The sequence below is a fragment of the Euphorbia lathyris genome, chromosome 10 (genome assembly GCF_963576675.1).
Source record: "Euphorbia lathyris chromosome 10, ddEupLath1.1, whole genome shotgun sequence".
Taxonomy (NCBI): domain Eukaryota; kingdom Viridiplantae; phylum Streptophyta; class Magnoliopsida; order Malpighiales; family Euphorbiaceae; genus Euphorbia; species Euphorbia lathyris.
This window is the reverse complement of record NC_088919.1, coordinates 22,853,314-22,867,397: the sequence shown is the minus strand read 5'-3', so window position 1 is coordinate 22,867,397 and position 14,084 is coordinate 22,853,314. Positions and strand designations below refer to the sequence as shown.

The 14,084-nt window shown below is 38.9% G+C and overlaps 1 protein-coding gene across 1 annotated transcript in view; it reads left to right on the top strand.

Moving 5' to 3' along the window:
* The window catches only part of LOC136209529 (mediator of RNA polymerase II transcription subunit 23), a 30,781-nt gene that overhangs the window by 6,343 nt on the left and 10,354 nt on the right, over positions 1–14,084 (top strand). Inside the window, exons 8-12 of the mRNA XM_066001021.1 lie at positions 5,606–5,883; positions 6,520–6,603; positions 7,376–7,470; positions 7,770–7,932; positions 8,018–8,263. Coding sequence (XP_065857093.1) covers positions 5,606–5,883; positions 6,520–6,603; positions 7,376–7,470; positions 7,770–7,932; positions 8,018–8,263 — 866 coding nt within the window. The remainder of the gene's footprint in view (positions 1–5,605; positions 5,884–6,519; positions 6,604–7,375; positions 7,471–7,769; positions 7,933–8,017; positions 8,264–14,084) is intronic.

Here is a 14,084-nt window from a genome sequence, read left to right as displayed (position 1 = left end):
GACTGTTTGGACTTAGGGTTCCAAGTCTCAGTTGTTCTTCCGCCGTCGTCGCCTCTCTGTCCGATTAGTTTTCGGGTGAATCTCCTTTTGTGCATTGACTTTGCTGGCAACCTCTTGCCTGTTGCTTCAATTGCGATTTGTTTCTCTGTTTTCGACAAAGCTTGATGTTCTGCTGTCGTGTCTCCTGTTTGATTTATTCTTCTAGACTACGTTTCCCGGATTATAATCATTAAGACTATGTTATCTGTATTTGTAGCAAGCTGAGCATGATTAAAATCCATGCTTCAGCTTGTGGGGGAGTATTACATGATGATTCAATGTAATGAATGTAAGCATGCCAAAGTCAACTAAAGCATGCTTAGGCTGCTATAGGACTGTTATAGGCTGCTGTGGGCGTACAATGTCTCCTTGATTGAAGGAGAACCTTGTATATATACGCGTATTGCTCTTAAGTAAAATATATCAATGTAGCCCCTTAACCTACATAGTATCCCATCTATTCCTAGTCTATTACATGGTTTGTTACAGTACTATTTAATTTTTGCTTGCAAGACACTGCGAAAAAGCCCCAAAACTATAAATGCTAGTTCCACGGAAATTCTACAAGCTGGACTGATCATTAAAATCTTAGTATTATGGTTCTGAATTCTGAGTACATATATCATTAAGAATGCTGCGTAACACCATATCTTTCGTCCTTCAGTGACATAAAATTGACTTTGACAAGTCTTTAGACTTTGCGAAACTCACTTTTATCTAAAGCCTTAAATTCTATATGTATCCTAGATGGACTAGGGGACAGAATGTTGTGATAAGAGTAGACCAACCCCATATTGATAGTGGGCCTAAGATTTGGAAAGTTTAGTCTAGGAGGCCCAAGGGTAATATAGGAACATGGGAGTGAGTTAGAAAAGTATTTAAAAGGGTAGTGGCGTAGGGAGTAGGCCACGAATAAGATTGCTATTACTATTTGTCTCTTGACTGGGTAAAGCCTTGAGTAAGGGAGAGTTTCCGTGTATCTTTCTTTTATTCATATTCTGCTTTCCATTGTTGTTATTCTGCTTTCCATTAAATAACAATATTACCTTTTCTATTCATTCCTATTTCCATTTCTCTATTATGATTTCCTAATCTAAATTGAGAGGTTTCCGTCATTGGTCCAACCTGCCGGATTATTACATGGGAAGAATTTCGTACCTTCATTACTACTTGGGTGAAGCTACAGAGCAAACCTAATGGAGAGGAAGGAGCAACTTCAAGCGTCTTGAATGGCTCCTCCAATGGACATTCTCGTGATAATTCACAGGGTGGAAATGACTTCCATGTTGATGCTAAAAAGGTAAAGTTACCATAATTCTATGGATATGATTCGAGAGGATGGATCTCCAAGGTTGAGTTGTATTTTGAAATCCATGGCACGCCGATTGATATGCGGATTCATTTAGCTCAATTGAGTATAACAGGGGCGGCTCATCACTGGTTTAATGTGGCGAAGGAAGTGTATGAGAGTCTGACTTGCGCGCAATTCACCAATGAACTATTATAGCGATCTAGCGGATTAGAAATACAAAATCCGTATGAACAACTGTAATGATCCAGCAGACTGGTGATATTCATGACTACATAGAGGATTTTGAATGCTTGTTATCTTTTGTTCCTCGTCTGCTTGAAGATAAATCCTTCGGATACTTTTTTTGGGGGGTTACACAACGATGTCAAACGATGGGTTCTTCTCCATGGCCCTGAGTCGCGCTTACAAGCCATGTATTTAGCCAAAGACGTTGCAGAGATGCTACACCCATCGGAAACGTCGGTGCTGCTGGCTACTTCCACTATGAACGGCGCCATGAGGATGGCCGATTTTAGCAGGAATTTATTCTCCAGGTCTCTTACTGATTTGCGTAATTATGGCAAGACTACCGTGGGAAATCAATTAACCCAGGGACCCACTGACCTGATTGAAAAACGGGTTATAACCCACGACCCGATCTGAGAACGGGTACTCAACAAAACCCACAAATGCACTCAGAGAATTGCGATTCCAATCCCAGAACAATAATAGGGGATCTCAATCCCTAACCAAGATCGAGTGGAAGATCAACGTTGGAAGGCTTTATGATTCCGTTGTGGACAGTACGGGCCGGCTCACAAATGCCCAGAAGGAAAATCACGTGTTCTTCTCTTGGCTGAAGGTGAATCCTTGGCTCAGGACGGTGAGATTCTGCGATTAGAGGAGGAAGACATAATTCTAGACGACTCACGACTTACAGCAGAGGGTGAATGCCAAATTCTCGAATTCAATGGATTGCTTACATGCAATCAGCATCAGTTAAAAGCTTTGAAGCCGCACACAATTTTCTATCGACAAAATTAGCTAAAGCACTTGGGCTGTCTCCAATTCAAATTGAAGGCATCAGTATCAAACTTGGTGATGGGCATAGGGTTGTATTAGATCACAAATGTTCTTCTCTTCCTCTTTCCTTGGGTCACTTGAATTTTTCTGTGGATGCTCTTTTGTTTGAGATGGGCAATCTTAATATGATTTTGGGAATTGAGTGGTTGAAGACATTAGGAGAGCTGGCACACAATTGGGATCAACAGTATATCCTTTTGTTCAAAAGGAATGAAAGTTCTATCATAGGGTCTCTCTACGGATTCAAGGAGTTTGAATCGTTGCAGAGATGGTTAACTAAGGGGCAGACAATTTGTACTTTACAGGTGCTTGTTGAGTCAGCCAGCCCAACACGAGGAATTACGTCTTTGGCAACAATTTCAGGCGGTGTTTCAAGAACCAAGCGGGTTGTCTCCGGCCAGGTCGTATGACCAGTCATCAATCTGTTTCCAGGGCAATGTCCGCTATATGTGATGTATAGGTATCCCATGTCCAGAAGGAAGAGATTGAACGCCAAGTGAACGAACTCCTGGTGCTTGGGGTTATCCGGCCGAGCCAAAGCGCTTTTCCAAGTCCTGTTATTTTAGTCCGAAAGAAGGATCAGAGTTGCTGCATGTGCATTGACTATAGAGCTTTGAATAAGGTTACACTAGCGAACAAATTTCCCATTCTTGTGGTGGAGGAGTTGATAGATGAGTTGAAGGGTGCCAAACTTTTCTCTTAATTAGACTTGAAGTCCAGTTATAATCCGAATGCACCCGACGAGTGTCAAACGCACTACTTTCATAACACACGATAGGCATTATGAATATTTGGTGATGCCGTTTGGGTTTATGAATGCTCCTTCATCCTTTCAAGTGGTGATGAACGAAATTTTCCGTCCTTTTTTACACCGGATCGTGATTGTTTTCTTTGATGACATCCTTATATATAGCCCCTATGGACTCAACATATGATAGACCTCTATGTGGCTTTGCAAATATTGAAGGACAACAATTTTGTTGTGAATGAAAAGAAAAGCGTCTTTGGGCAGCTGTCTGTAGAATATTTGGGTCATATTGTCGATGGTCAAGGCGTCTTGATGGACCCTCAAAAGGTTCAAGATGTGGTTGATTAGCCTGTCCCGAAACAAGTGAAGGGACTACATGGATTTCTGGGGCTTACCGGTTACTACCGGAAATTTATTCATAATTATGGCAGTATCGCGAAGCCTCTTACCGATGCAAAATCAGCGACCAATTGTGTTTTGTTAGCAAGGCTTTGTCAAGCGGCAATGTACCCAAGTTGGCATATGGGCGTGAAATAATGGCTTTGGTGTTGGCGGTTCAGCACTGGTATTATCTGCTGGGTACTCAGTTTGTGGTTTGCACCGATCAAAAGAGTTCACTGCATTTACTTGAGCAACGGATCACAACTCCTAATCAGCAAAAGTGGGTGGCTAAGCTTTTGGGTTACAATTTCAACATCTGTTATAAACCCGAGGAAAACCGCGATGCTGATGCATGAGACGGGGCGTCGCAAGCTTTTCGATATAGTCCGGTTTGGTCTCAAGGGGCTTAGCTAATTTCTGAACCACAAGCAGATCCGCAATTACTGAAAATTATTAGCAACCTACATGCGCGAACCAGAACAGCCAGGTTTCACCCTGTCTGAGTTGGAGCTTCCTGATCACTATGTTCCTCAGGCCATTTTGGCTACTCGGATTCATGGCTCCTCCGGTGACACTACTGAGCAACGGTTAGTCCATTGGAAAGACCGTACAACAGATGAAGCAACGTGCGAAGATGCATTGTCCATCCAGAGTCAGTTTCCTGATTTCCAAGAGGCGGGGGTAGTGATAGAGAAGGCCAACCCCATATAGACAGTGGGCCTAAGATTTGCAAAGTTTATTCTAGGAGGCCCAAGGGTAATAAGGGAACAGGAGAGTGAGTTAGAAAAGTATTTAGAGGGGTAGTGGTGTAGGGAGTAGACCACGAATAAGATTGCTATTAGTATTTGACTCTTGGCTGGGTATAGCCTTGAGTGAGGGAGAGTTTCCCTATATCTTTCTTTTATTCATATTCTGCTTTCCATTAAATAACAATATTACCTTTTCTATTTCATTCCTATTTCCGTTTCTCTATTGTGATTTCCTAATCTAAATAGAGAGGTTTCCATCATGTTGCAATAAAAGATGAGAGCAAGATCTGTAAACATGTCTTCCAACATAGGTCTCTTCATTTTGCAACTTATAACTTGCGTTTTTTCGATTGAGGACTTTTAACCCGATGAAAGCCTTAACTTTAGGAAGGACATTATGTTGCTTGATATGCTTAGGAACAACAAAAGCGGGCAAGTAAGGGTATCAAATGGGACAATAAAATTTATTTGGAGAATTGTCAAATGCCAAGCTTGTTTATTTCTTTTGGAAGGGTAATTATGAGCAAGATGGATGCTGCAGTATTGGTGTTGGATGAACTTTTTTGAGGAAATATCCATTTTCAATTGTGGAGCTATAAGATTTTCTCTTTTGGGTATTGTTTAGAGGTTATTCATCATTTAAATGACGTGATAGGGGAAGAAAGTGGGGTCATTGATGGCAGATTGACACTAATTTTCTCGTCACCATCCTTTTATTCTTTGTCTTTGCCTTTCCTTTTGTATCATTTGCAGAATGCCCATGCATGCCTTAATATTACTTGAAGTGACTGCTTGATGTCAATGTCATCGATCTGATGGTTTCTCCATCATATTGATGTCCTTAATAGCCCCAAAAATTCAACTCCAAAATCATTAGCTTTTCATATGGTCTTATATATTATACTTGTCAGATACCTTTAACTTAGCTTGAGCTTTTAGTTCAATTGATTCCATGACATGGTATCTGAGCCTCTTTGACCAAGTGGTCAAGGGTTCGATTCCTTGCAGCCCCATTTGTTGATTTAATTGCAAGACATGTTAATATTGGCCTGTGTTGTGCACGCTTCAAGCCTAGTGGGCATTCGCATGTGAAAATCAATGTCGTAACACATGAAAAGGTATCTCATTTCTGAATCCATACTGCAAAACATTAATATCCTCAAAGTCTGTTTTTTCTTTGGCTGTTCCTTTTGTAATTTGCTCCGTCTAATATTTCTGAGTTTGACAAACCTGGTTTACCCAGTTTATGTGATGAAAGATCATTTTACGTGGTAACTCCAGTATATTTCTAATTCATTTGGCCATCCATTTCAGTTGATCGCATGATTGATTACCCAAATATGGACCCGAGATCAACTGGAATGTTTTGGGTTGTGTCCTACACAATGGCACAACCTGCTTGTGATACAATGGTGGCATGGTTGTCATCTGCTGGTACTGAGTCATTGCCAGGCACAAATATGCAGTCCAATGAGAGGTTAATGGCAATGCGGGAAGTATACCCATTACCGATGGATCTTTTATCTGGCCTTTCACTGAATCTATGTTTGAAGTTGGTCTTCCAACTTGAAGATTCTTTATTTGCTGGACAGGTATTGGTTTTCATGCATATGTTGGTTTGCATATTTAGAATGTTTTTCTTCCTTCCATAATTAATATGGTCTGAAATCAAGTTTCTTCCTTGCAAGTATAGAATAGTATTATAACAAGTTGCATTAAGGAAGATGTTGTATAAGGCACTCAAAGGAATTACTCGTTAAGCTAGTGGCTAATATTTTATTGTTTGTAGTGGTGTTGAATTTTTGCGTAATATAAATGGTCAAACTAGCCAACACAAATTTTGTTTTTCTTTTTTTTGTGATACTAAGTTGTCTTAGATTTTTCTGCTTGAAATAAAGTTCTTTCTTCTATTAAATATCTAAATTTTGAGTCTAGATTCATAACCAACAATACTGAGTTGCAATTAACACACCCTGGTGGATGCTGGACATATTTCCCTTTGCTTCTGTAAATAAAATATTACAGTCACAGTTCAATGATGTCAAAGTTTATTTAATGGTACTTCATGAAGTAGAGAACATGTTTTTTTCCTCAGCATTTTATTCTAATGAAAAGGATCTGTGGTTGCAAAGACTGCATAATTTCTTTATTACATTATTATACATTGGTCCATCAGATGTCTACCAATTTTACAATTACTTCTGACGTGTTACTAATATTTGGTGCAGGTCATACCCAGCATTGCAATGGTTGAAACATACTGCCGATTGCTGCTCATTGCACCTCATTCACAGTTCCGTTCACACTTTAGTGTAATGCCTTTAACCTTCTAAATATTTCAGAAAACATAAATCGCTCTCTCTTGTTGGCTTGAAGATTTATATTATGCCAATTTATGAAGCACTGTGAGAAAGTAGATTTAAGCTGGAGAAAGAGAGAGAGAGATGGTTCTTAAGTTGGGGGGAGAGAGAGAGAGAGAGAGATGGTTCTTCAGTATTTCCTAGAGAGGGAGAGAGAGAGAGAGATGGTTGTTCAGTATTTCCTAGAGAGAGAGAGATGGTTCTTAAGCTGGGGAGAGAGAGAGAGAGAGATGGTTCTTCAGTATTTCCTAGGAGTTTCTGTGTAGAGAGAGAGAGAGAGAGAGAGAGAGAGAGAGAGAGATGGTTCTTCAGTATTTCCTAGGAGTTTCTGTGTTTGTGTTTTATGGCATGTGTTTTAAGGAGTGCCTGTGGTTATTATATGAATGATTCCATAAAATAGATGGACGATTATTGTCCTGCATGTGTAGCACACTCTATGATACCTAGACAAGATTGTTCTTTACATAGGATGCCTCTGCAAAATGGTAGATGAAACATTGAACTTTTGTAAGCAGTTCAAGTTATTACTTCGATACTTGGAATTTTTATCTGGGATAGTGAAAGGTTCTCTCTCTATATTTTTCTAAATTGTTGCATATTATGATGTAGTGCTTACTCTAGCTCCTGTCTGACTTTTGTAATCTTCATGTGCTCTTTGATTTTTGTTTAAAATACATATATATATCTTATAATGCTACACCTCACATGCCTTTTCTCCATGCAGCATTTGGCACAGAGGTATCCATCCTTATGGAGCAAGCCAGGAGTGACTCTTCTGGTGTTTGAAATTGTGAACTATCGATTACTTCCACTGTACAGGTAATAACCCATTCAACCCAAATGGTGAAATACCAGATTTTCTTTTTGACAGTAGCGAAAATTGCATACCTTTATGGAATTTAAAGACATTAAAATTCTGAATGTATGTTTCTTTTTTTTGTGTGTAATTTCGGACTCCTTTTAACAGAACAAACTTTGGTTCCCTTGTGCGTGCAACCTATTTTGGCACTTTTCTTAATCGTATTGTTATAGTGCTTCAGCATATGTGTGCTTCAGATGCTGAAAGTTTCAACAGAAGGTCAAAGATCTTTCTTCTATGATGTGTCTTTTGTTTGTAGGTATGAAGGGAAAAGCAAATCGTTGATGTATGATGTTACAAAAATAGTTTCCACATTAAAAGGAAAACGGGGAGATCATCGTGTATTTAGGCTGGCAGAAAATTTATGCATGAACTTAATTTTGTCTTTGAGAGATTTTTTCTCTGTGAAAAGAGAAGGGAAGGTAAGACTATTATCATAAACTGAAACTTTTTCATTCCTTTTAACTGGTATGCCAAATTAAGATTTTTGGTTCAATCTTTTTCCAGGGCCCGACTGATTTCACTGAAACTCTGAATCGTGTGACTGTAATCACTCTTGCCATCATCATCAAAACTCGAGGAATAGCTGATGCTGATCACTTGCTTTATCTTCAGACTATGCTAGAACAAATAATGGCTACTAGCCAGCACACGTGGTCAGAGAAAACATTACGATACTTTCCTCCTCTTCTTCATGATGCATTAGTTGGGAGGACTGATAAAAGGGGGCTAGCTATTCAAGCATGGCAGCAGGTTTGTTATTCAACAGCCCCCCTTTTCTTTTCCTATTTTGGCAATGATTTTCTTATGTTGTTATTTTTGTCCTGCTGGTTATCCTTTCTTATTTGTGGAAGTTTGAGGTGAGGTCTTACACCTGCTTGGGTGTATGATCACATTGTTCCATGGAAAGAATAAAGAGCAAAGATGATCTCACTTGGAAAAACAGTTGAGAGTACAATTCTAATTATCTTTGCACATTCTGCTGTCTTGGTATTCGTTAAACCATTATAATGAAGATAAAGGTGGAACTTAACTATGCATTAACAAACAAAGGTATTTGTATAGGCCAAACTCTAACCCTAACCATAAAGTGTATAATTACAAATATAAACCTGTCACCCTCCCTCAAGTTGGCTAGGAGTATTACAAATGCTCAACTTGGAGCATAATAAACGAAATCTATCCTTAGACAACGGTTTGGTTAGCACGTCGGGAAGTTGATCAAGAGTAGGAATGTATTGAACTTGTAACAATCGCTTGGACACACGATATCGAACAATGACAAAGTCAACCTCAATATGTTTACTGCGGTGATGAAATATCGGATTCACATTAAGATAAGTAGCTGGAATATTGTCAAACAACAAGCGAGGAGGCCGAGACATAGGAAATCCAAGCTCTTGGAGGATGATGTGAAGTTAACCAATTTCAGACGCGCCAATAGCGAGAGCTTTGTATTCAGCTTCAGTGGAGGATCTGGAAATAGATTGCTATTTCTTGGATGTCCAAAAGACAAGAGAACGACCCAAGTACAAAGCATAACGAGTGGTGGATTTGTGATCATCAAGACTCCTAGCCCAATCCGCATCAGTGAAGCCATGAAGAGATAACTATGACTTGCGATGAAAAAAGATACCATGATCCTTGGAAAATTGTAAGTACCTGAAAATACGCTTAACACCTTGCCAACGAATACTGATAGGAGCAGTAACAACAAAGGAAATGTTAGGTCTAGTGAAGGATAAGTATTGCAGGCTACCCATACACCCCAGTGTATAGTAGGATCCGAAAATGGTTCGTTTTTCTTTGGTGCATATTGGAGTAGAAATGCCTCTACAGTCAACCATCTTAGCCTCATGCAAAAGTTCATTAATGTACTTAGCTTGATTCAACAATAAACCATTGGACCGGTGAGCTTCAACACCTGAAAATGTTGCTTTAACTGAGGCTATCAGAACCCATAAGAACGATGTCATCCACATAAATCAAACAAAACATAGTAACATTGGCAAACCGGTAAAAGAACAAGGAAGTGTGATTTGGAGCCATGAAAACCAAGTAACCATAGTGCATCAATGAGACGTTTGTGCCACATACGCGGAGACTGCTTGATACCATATAATGATTTCTGGAGCTGGTAGACATGGTTAGGATATTTGGAATCAATAAAGCCAAAAGGTTGTTCCATGTCAACAGTTTCCTCCAAATTACCATTAAGAAAAACATTAGAAACATCAAACTGAACAACGCAATCAAAAGAGACAGCAAGAGCAAGAAAAAGACGCATGGTAGCAAGTTTTATCACAGGACTGTAAGTTTCAAAGAAATCAGTACCTGGATCCATCAGGATGCTGCTTAATTCTGAAAACCCAACGACACCCAATGATGTTAAAACTGAAAGATCTGGGAACAAGAGTCCAAGTGTTATTGTTGAGTAAGGCCAAATATTCATCAGGCATGGCCTTGCACCATTCAGGTGATTTGGAGGTTGTCGAATAGGTAGTAGGAGTGGGAGGTAAGATAGTGATCGGTGCACGGGGCTGTCGTGGACGAGAGCAGCCAGTTTTGGACCTAGTGAGTGTTTCATGGGAATTGGTTGTGGGAGCAGGTAAGGAACAACTCAACTCATAGCTGGGGAAATGGAGAATGGAGGATTAGAATTAAATGTGACGGGCTGATCAGCAAGGTGAGAAAGTGCGGAATGGGACCGTGGATAGGGGATGACTGTGGGGCTGTGGATATAGCAGGCAGTAACGGGGCACAATAGGTGGTAATGAGACAGACGGTAACAGTGAAGCTGCAGCCGGTAGTAATGGAGCAAACCAAGAAGTCGCACCGAGGAAGTGGGAGATTGGTCAAGACGGGGCGGATATACAGGTAATTGCGCAGAGACCTCTCAATTTGGGTGTTGACTTCTGAACACACCTCACCAAATAACTTCTGACTCGGAAACACCTACTCATCAAACAAAACATGGCGTGAGATGAAGATTTTGGATGTTAATGGATCAAAACATTTATAACACTTATGGTGTTCGTTGTAACCTTGAAAAAGACATGATTTCGAGTGAGTATCAAATTTGGATTTTGCATAAGGATGCAACCAAGGAAAGCAAAGACAACCAAACACATGAAAAGACGAGTAATCGGGACTATCACCAAATAATAGTTGAAATGGATTAGCAAATTGTAAATTAGCCATCGGTTTTATGAGGTAGGTGGCACCGTAGGCATATGTCCAAAATTCTAGTGGGAGGTGAGCACGATTTAAAAGACCTAGACCGTGTTCAACTATGTGTTTTTGTTTGCGTTCAGCAATACCATTTAGACGAAGATAATCAGTTAATTTCATGAATTCCCCACCCCATATAATTGAAAACATTCAATGGAACGACCAAAATATTTCTAACAGTGACTCTGATATTTGGTATAGTGATCAACAAAGACAACATAATAACGATAATCATCCATAGAATTAACGGGTGCACGACCCCACACATCAAAACAGATTAAATCAAGTGGAGCACTAGACAATTGATTAGATAAAGTAAACATCAATTTAACATAAAGAATGTGTATTATTGAAAGCAGTAATTTTATTGGAAGCAATCAAATGTTTATCAATGGAAAAAGACGCATGTCCTAAGCGATCATGACATAGAGATAAACTAGCTAACTGAGCGGATAAGCAGAGGAAATATCACCCGTTGTTTCTCTGGCCTCGAAGCCGGATCTTCCTTGTTTCCAAATCCTTGATATAAAAATGATCAGAGAAAAATTCTATAGAAACATGGTTAGAGTAGGTTAAAGCATAAACAAATAATAAGTTATGAGTTGACTGAGGAACACAAAGGATATTACGTAATTAAAGACAAGAAAAGTCAAGAGACATGACAGAATTACCAACACGAGCAATAGGGAGTTTAGATCCGTCACCAATTTGCACTTCATCAAGACCCGTATATTCAGAATGAAAATTGAGGTTGTCGAGATCAGAGGTGAGGTGTTGTGTGGCGTCAGAATCTAAAACCCAAGGGTGATTGGCCGCAGGCTTGTAGCAATATGAGATTGTGGAGAAAACTTGGTCTCATGATTGAATCGAGGCAAGGAGCAATTGCGAGCAATATGTCCAAGTCCTCTGCAATTATGACATGTAAGATGTTCCCTGTGTTGTTGCTGTCTAGAAGACTGAGATGAACCCGAATGGTGGTTGCCAACCAAAACAGAATGTTGTCCAGCCAAGAAGGGCTGTTGCTGCCCAGTCGAGAAGAAATTCTGCCTGTAGTCAGAATCAGATCGCCCACCTTGGTTGGTGCGGCCACGACTTCGACCACCACAGGAAAATTGCTGACCAAAAGAAGTCCGGGATGAGTGAAGTGCAATTGGTTGAATAGAGTCAGTAGCTGTGTCACAAGCAATCTGACGTTCCTCGGAAAGTGAAAGGCCATAAAGGTCATAAAATGTGATAGATTTCATTTTAGCTTCAATTGCTTGAACGAAAGGACGATAAGAATTCACAAGTCCCATTAAGATAGCATCAATAAGATCATTCTCTGGAAGAAAATGTTGATATGTTGCTAACAGATCAAATATGGATTTAGCACGAAGGTTATGTATGTGGGATTTGGAGCCAGTAGAATAAGTTTTTATCAATTAGGTCTAAGCTTCAAGAGCAGTTGTAGCATTGGCGGTATGCGGAAGAAGTGATTCAGAGACAACTTAGCACACATTGAGCACTTGTTGATCTCGCTGGTCCTAACTCACAAAATTGGGATTTCTCGAACCATCAGAAAGCAATTTCGGCGGCGGATATCAGAGGCTCTGATACCATGAAGATACCTGTGGAACTTAATTATATATTAACAAACACTGGTATTTATACAAGTATAGGCCAAAACCTAACCCTAACCTAGAGTCAGGGACGGATCTACAGTGGGGGCAATGGGGGCACTTGCCCCCACTGAGATCTAGATATCTATAAAATCCCAGGTACTAATTTTGTAATTTTTTAGTTTGCCTCCATACATCAGAAACGCCATTGTTGAAGCTTGTTCTAATTTGATGTGGCAGCTGCAAAGAAGAAGGAAGAGATAGGTCACTTTTTGCATTCTGATTTTTACTAAACAAAACGACGCCGTTCCACTTAAATGGAACGACGTCGTTTTGATTATTAAGAATAATAATAAAATAATCTAAATCTAAATCTAATTCGCAAGCACAAAAGAAGCCCAGTTCAGTTCCTATCTTTCTTTGCTCTTTCTCGATCTCTCACCACACTTTCCATTCTAATCTTCCCTTTCCCACTCCAAGCTTGGTTATATACTGTCCATCTCTGTATATTCTACATATACAATTAATTTGCCTTTTACAATTCTAGATTGAAATTAGTTTAGCTATCAGGTATCTGTTTTATTTTTTATTTTTTATGGAAATTACCATCTATTTGGTTGAATAATAAAATATTAATTGTATTTCAATTGTTAGCTTTCAATTTTCTTTTAAAACCACTTTTTAGCTTAATTTTCATATTAGGACAAGGTACAAAAATACCCATAACATTTACAACTAGGAGCAATGTTACCTCTAACGTTTAAAATGGTACAATTTTACCCCTAACATTGAAAATGGTACAACTATTAAATTCGGTGAAATATTTAAATTTTTTTGTCCAACTCGTACAAAATAAAGTATATTTTTTTAATTTTTTTTACACATCTAATTATATGTTTGTTATCTGTTACTAATTAGTGATAACTAGCACATGTGAAGATGACAAGATTCATGATCGAGAAAACGGTTTGAGAGATTATTTCTCAAATTGATCCAAGTTATCAATGTTGGGGGTAAATTTTCCATTGACTGCCAATGTTAGGGGTAAAATTGCATATGTTGATTCCCTTTAGATGGTTAAAATTTTCCTTTAAGATTCATTCTTTTCCCTTTATTTCCTTTCTTGATTCCATTCCATTAACACTGGGCGAACCAAACAGACCTTAAAGGAATTTTAAATTGGGTTTTTTAGGGGCATCTGGTTAATAGATAATGTGATTGGAAGTGGAATATGCCCTCAATAAGGCTTGGCCATATTCATAGTAAACATGATAGATCTTGCTACTTCTATTAAATACCTATTTTTCCTTTTGGTACCCTATTTTGTGTGGTAATGTTATCACAGTTTGTTTGATGCCTTATCCCATTGGGTTCTAAATTGGCATGAAAAAACAGTATACATATTTTTATTACCATTATTGGTCCTCAATTTTATCCTCGGCATTAAATTCAGTACAAAATGATTTTATGAAATAGTTGAGAACACTTAAATCTTAGCTTTCACCAGGTATATCCAGGTCATTATGGTGCAACAATCTGTAAAGGTAATAAATTATTTACTACCAGATAATGAGACCATTAGTAGGATGCCACACATCTAAGGTTATTCTACATTAACCAAATAGTCATATTATCTGTATTATAATTTAGCGACTTCTTTTACTAAAATTTTTGTTTTAATACTTCCAAGTGTGTTTACAGATAGCCTGAGGACAATGTAACATTAAATCACCACTCCTTTTGCA